This window comes from Hemicordylus capensis, chromosome 1 (assembly GCF_027244095.1).
Source record: "Hemicordylus capensis ecotype Gifberg chromosome 1, rHemCap1.1.pri, whole genome shotgun sequence".
Taxonomy (NCBI): Eukaryota; Metazoa; Chordata; class Lepidosauria; order Squamata; family Cordylidae; genus Hemicordylus; species Hemicordylus capensis.
The window spans coordinates 106,602,591-106,608,590 of record NC_069657.1 but is presented as its reverse complement, the minus strand read 5'-3'; the positions used below and the strand labels follow the sequence as shown (position 1 = coordinate 106,608,590).

General features: G+C 43.6%; 1 protein-coding gene across 1 annotated transcript in view; it reads left to right on the top strand.

The window, feature by feature from the left end:
• Nucleotides 1–2,826: 2,826 nt before the first annotated feature.
• Nucleotides 2,827–6,000, top strand: part of LGR4 (leucine rich repeat containing G protein-coupled receptor 4) — a 188,017-nt gene continuing 184,843 nt past the window's right edge. The window contains exon 1 of the mRNA XM_053283127.1: nt 2,827–3,730. Coding sequence (XP_053139102.1) covers nt 3,546–3,730 — 185 coding nt within the window. The 5' untranslated portion in view covers nt 2,827–3,545. The remainder of the gene's footprint in view (nt 3,731–6,000) is intronic.

The following is a 6,000-nucleotide window of genomic DNA, read 5'->3' as shown; positions in this document are numbered from 1 at the left end:
ATGTATGTGTGTGTTTGTGTGTGTGTGTGTGTACATACACACACATACACCACACACGCACACGCACACCATTTGGGGGGATATATATATATATATATATATATATATATATATATATATATATAAACACCTCACTTTGGTATAAACTTTGCAAAAAGCTGCACACAAATAACTGCACAGCAGAAATTCACACTGAATGTTTTTCAGTGATGAAATAAGTACACTCTGTTCTCAGCAGACAACAAACTTGGCCTGTATTGTTATTTTATGATTGGGAGCTTGGTGCATATTGAAGCTGTTCACAAAGTCTTTTTTCATCTATATCTCCTGCTAGCTGTTGTTATTGCCAAAATTTATCTCATGGTGAAAAACACGTTATTTGACTAGGATGCTGAGCCATCTGATGTTTATTTAAATCAGATTTATATCCAGTTCATTTCAAGGGGGCTTAAGCATTACTAAATTTCTCTGGATTGTCTTTCTGTGGGTATTTTAACTGAATTTTATTAGTTTGTTCATTTATTTAAATGGGAATAGAAAGGCTGGGAAGTTTTAAAGGTAAGATGAATTATAACCAGTGTAACAGCATGGGAAGCGAGATATTTTGTGAAAGTTCGAAAGCCATGATAGAAATACGCAGCTAGTCTTCCTGAGCAAAATAATTATCTTCTTTTTAGGAACAAGAATTCCTGTTTCCCCTGCTTTTAGGTGTATTTAAATTCATAATACACCTGTATTCCTTATAACCCACTATGCTATAAAATGGTGTTTTTGTGAAATACCAAGCATGACTTGTCCCCATAGCTAAGCAGGGTCTGCCCTGGTTGCATCTGAATGGGAGACTTGATGTGTGAGCACTGCAAGATCTTCCCCTCGGGATGAAGCTGCTCTGAGAAGAGCAGAAGGTTTCAAGTTCCCTCCCTGGCTTCTCTAAGATAGGACAAGATTTTTTTTTTTTTTAAATAGGACAAGATTTTTTTATTGAACCAACAAACTACCAAAGCATACAGTACATTGCCAAAGCACACTTATATACAAAGTGGTTGTTTGTACATCATATATCTACAAAGATTTACACACAAGGATTTGGAAACCCACAAGGTTATGAAGTATATGCAGGTTGTACTGTAACTCGGGGGTGGGGGATTACAAGGCACATCAGGTAATCGGGGGGGGGGGGTTACGTCCAACGTCCATTTCCATAATTTGTTCCATTGCTGTTTAGAAGTCTTGTCTTTTTGTACATAACCATACAAACTTTTCCAGAAGAGATTTACTGTCTCATCCACGTGAACCTCTTGGTCGTGTCTTCCCTCCCCATTCCTATGCAGGAGCTTTGCATAAATGACATACAGGTTTACTAACCTGATTAAGAGAAGGGGAACGTTCCAATTCCCTAGTATGAGGGCACCCGTTCCGTCCCGTTTCCTTGAAAGTTTCTTTCTGGGACCTCGAAAAGAGGTTCTATCGCTCAAACCCGAGGTTGGTTCTTCCCAAGTCTGTTTTTCCAAATCAGGCCACTTTAACAGCTTGCTTACTCCCTGCCACACTCTTTTGGCTACCACACACTCTTTTAAGAAATGTGAGTGTGTTTCCCTGAATGTTTTGCCTAGCTCACTAGCTTTCTGTTTGCAGGTGATTTTAGCACACTCTTGCTGGTCCTCTGGGAGCCATGGCTTAGCCGCATTAAATGGTAGTACTTGGTGGTATAAGCGCCACCTTGTTTCCCATAAATGGAAAGGGACTTTTTTCTTCTTAAAGAGAGCGATAGGGTGATCGGCTTGCAACAAGTACTGTGAAGTGTGGTGTTTGTAGCATTTACGTTCTAAATCAGGTTTTTAAAAACCCACTTCTAGAATCTCTCCATAAATTGTTTTCCTTAGCTGCTTAACTGAGGAGGATCCTTTAAATAGATCCAGTTCAACCTTCCATTTTTTAAGTGTGAATAACAAATCTCTCAAGTAGTCCAGGTGTTCTCTTTTTAATACTTGTGTGATATTACCATTGAGATAGGGCTGAGAGAGATTCCTGCCTGCAACCTTGGAGAAGCTGCTGCCAGTCTGTGAAGACAATACTGAGCTAGATAGACCAATGGTCTGACTCAGTATATGGCAGTTTTCTATGTTCCTAAGCCATGAGCCAAATTCCATGCTCTGAATATTAAATTTGTGCTTTTGATCATTTATAGTTGCTCCAATTCTGAAAGGTAGTTACTTAAGTGCAGTCCTATGAATATTTACCCTGAGGTTTCACTTTGCTCGGTAGGACTTTCTTTCAGGTATGTAAGAATAGCATTCCAGCCATCGGACTCGTTGTGACTAATTTATATCCAGTTCATTTCAAGGGGGCTTAAGCGTTACTAAATTTCTCTGGATTGTCTTTCTGTGGGTATTTTAACCAAATTTTATTAGTATGTTCATATAGCTTTGAAATCTAACACACAAACACAGGCGTAACTATGGCTAAGAGAATAAAATAAAGAATAGTTCAGAAGCAGTTCTAATACGAACATTTACTGACACGTGCTTAATATTAACATTTGTGTTGCCGCTTTACTATACGAAGACAGCGGCAAGAGAAACACCAGCAAGCGCAGGAAGGAGGCGCACGATGTGCTCCTCGTTCCTTTCAACAGAATCCTAAGCGGAGAGAAGACGGCTCTGTGAAACGCCTACGTAGTGAGATGCATCCAACCAAGAGACTCCATCTTAGAAGAGGCATTCTCTCTTGCTCCTCCAGCTCCGATCTGGAACAGAGGAAAACGACTGCCTCTCCGTGTCTCTCATCCGCTATTACCACGCCCACTCCGCATTCCGTTTACCAATGAAGGCCGGTTTCTTTCCTCCTGTTGGCTACTACCAAGTTCCATTTTTTTTGGTGTTGTGGGGGAGGTTTGGTCTGTGGAAACATTTGCATATTTCAGGCTGAGCTTCCTTTTGCGCCAATACCGGCGGGCAGCACAGTTCCCTCATTAGCATACACACCTCGTTGGTTTGCATAGAGCAGCAGCAGGCGCCGGGAAGGATTTGGGTTCGTTAAGCGCACACGCAGTCCCTGTATTGTGTGCAACCCTAGAAGGCAGCAAAGCAGCAGCAGCCGCCGCGAGGAGACTAGGCGAGCGTTGGAATGGCTGAAGGGTTAACTTCCTAGAGGAATTGCGCTACACACGGCGGCGTCGCAAGGGGAGTTTGGAGGCTGCAATGGCAGAGCTCAGCGGGGCACGTTATTACCTGCTCATTTGAGATTACTGGCGAGGAGATGCCGCCTTTCTGTGGAGCAGGAAGGGAGGAAAGCCGCTGAAGCGTCGGCTCCTCGTGCGGGGGCATTTTGCTGAGCGAAAAGACAGACGAGGCAGGGGGGAAGCAAAGGGACTGGCTCTGCCGACGCTGAGGTGAGAAAGGAGGCAGCCGGCCAGCCGTGATAACAAGGACTTGGCTCAGCCGAGGGGCCCGGAGAGAGGGACTTGGCCCCCTTCCTCGAAGCGGGGTGCCCTGGTGCGCCCAAGCGACCCGTTGGCAGGTCTTGCAGCACGGAGGGCTCTCGCGATGCGCTGCCTGGCTCTGCTTGGCTTGTTCGCTTGGGGCTTCGGGAGCTTCGCTGGGCCCAGCGGAGGAGCTTCCCCTCCTCCATGCCCGGCTTCCTGCAGCTGCGATGGGGACGGGGGAGTCGACTGCTCCGGGAGAGGGCTCACCGCCGTGCCCGAGGGACTCAGCGCCTTCACCCACTCCCTGTAAGTACGGCTCGGCGGTGCGGGGGGGGGGGGTGGGGGCTTGCCGCGTTCCCTTCACCTTGCCAAACAGGTTGTGTGTGTGTGTGTGTGCGCGAGCGAGAGGGAGTCAGAAAGGGAGGAAAGGAGGCGCTCTTCGTTTGCCCCCGGGCCGGCCTGACCGCAGGGCTTACCTGTGCAGTAATCAGCCTCCTCCAGAGTGTTCGAGTTCTGTGCACACGTACTTTGACTTCAGTGGCTCTTAACCTCTGCGTAAATGTGCGTAGAATCGAGCTGTAAACGTGGAGTAGGTGGTAGCCTCAAAGCTTTATCCTGTAGATGTTTACTCGGAAGTAAGTTCCACAGAGTTCAGTGGTGCTCAGACTGCCAAGTAAATGTGCTGCGGATTGCAGCTTTAGATTAGCCTTGGGGGTGCACACTTGGGAGTACCAACTCACGGATCTCCGTGAGATTTACTTCCAAGTAAACATGCGTAGGATCGGCTGTCAAAGGCATTGTCTGACTCTGCCATTTCGGGATCAGAGTAGCTAAGCAGGGCTTTCCTATTCAGTGGGAAAAGTGGGAACTTGGGGTACAGAATTGCAGTAACTCCAGGCGTTAGTGGGTCTGGAACTAAAAGGTGGTAGTTCACTATCACTAACTGGATTAATAAACATGGCGTAGGGGATGTCATCTTGTGTAAACGGTGTTAAATCTAGGGTAAAATCCTTTGCATGCTCACTTGGGTTAAGCCCTGTTGAACTTCTAAGCAAGCATGCATCATACTGGGCACTAAGTTCCAAATCCTGTTTTAAGAACCAGCAGGAAATGTGTTAATTGTATTGAGACCTGCTATTTGGTCCCCCGCTTTCTCTTGTTGAGTATATCCAATATTTAGCATTTCTAGTACATAGAAGAGGGAAAAGAGAGATGGCTCTTGTAATATTCCTTGTCACTCTTATAGTTAAGATTTTCTGTGTGTTGACCAAACAGATGTCTGCTTCCACTGCCAACTTTCTCATCTCACAAAACCTTTGGAGAGAGTTGCTCTGCAGAAATTTATGGGGAGTGATAAAAGGTAGAGCTTGAGCACACAGTGTTAAGGTCTGTCAGATGAACAAAACCACAGTGTGCTGAATGTACAGATGTGCTTCCAGTCAATAGGCAACTACCTGGTTTGGTTAAGCTCGAATCATAACCAAAGTATTTTGGAACTGCCAGATTTAAGCAAGTTGAGTATTGACACCTGCATTCTTCTATAATTAGTTGATCCAAACAGTTTTACTGGGATTTGGCTTGAAAGCACATTCAGCAGAACTAAGATCCAAATATAGTAACCCCAGCTTCTTGATCTAACAAAGCCATTATCATAAAAACAAAATAACACAGAAAACAATGTTAGGCATGCATCACATCTAGGATTTCAAGGGTGTGACGTTACAAGGTGTGTTATGTTTAATTGCACCCAGACTGGGACTGAATATGTAGACCTTAATAAAGCTCTGAGGATTTCCCTGAAAAAAATATTTTGCTTTCAGTATTAATAATGCAGCTTTTGGAGCTCTTCGGCTAGTTTATGGTCGAAGTTCAATAATCCAGTATTTAAAAGGGGATTATTGGACATAAGAAATTCAGGGGGTAGTGAAGCAAAGTAATGTTTGGCTTCTGATGGTTGGAAGCTATATTCACAATATATTTTACATTGATATATATTACATTTATATAAATATGTCAGCTGAGAAGATTTGAGTCAGGCAAGAGGAATCGGTTGTTAATTTTGAAATGGATTATGTAGCAGTGTTGTATTGCTTAAAGGCCTAGTGAAGGTGGAAGGATTAACATTAATATCAGCTCAGGTATATGAAGCCAAAGAGGATTAGACAGGAGTGCATAAAATAAGAATATGATAATAGGTTCAGGTTAGGTATGAGGTAGCTAAGGTAGGGCAGCACAATTTTAATTCAGAATGCCAGATGTTTTAGGAATGAAGAAGGGACAAGGTGTGTGTGTGTGTCTTGAGATTTGCTTTCATTATATTTTTAACAGTGTTTCATTCAGCAATGAATAAAAACAGATTCTCTTTAAGCTAACAAATGGAGGCGGAATACTTAAAACATATACACAGTATCAGTCTAACATTGGTAGCAATTAAGGATAATTATGTAATTCTTATATCCAGTTGTATTTCTAAGATGAAATGAGATAACTTGGGTCCATAACCCAGTTGTACACTAGAGTACTCATAGCATGTAAGCATCTAATGATAGTTCCCATTCATAGCTGTACTGTCTTGA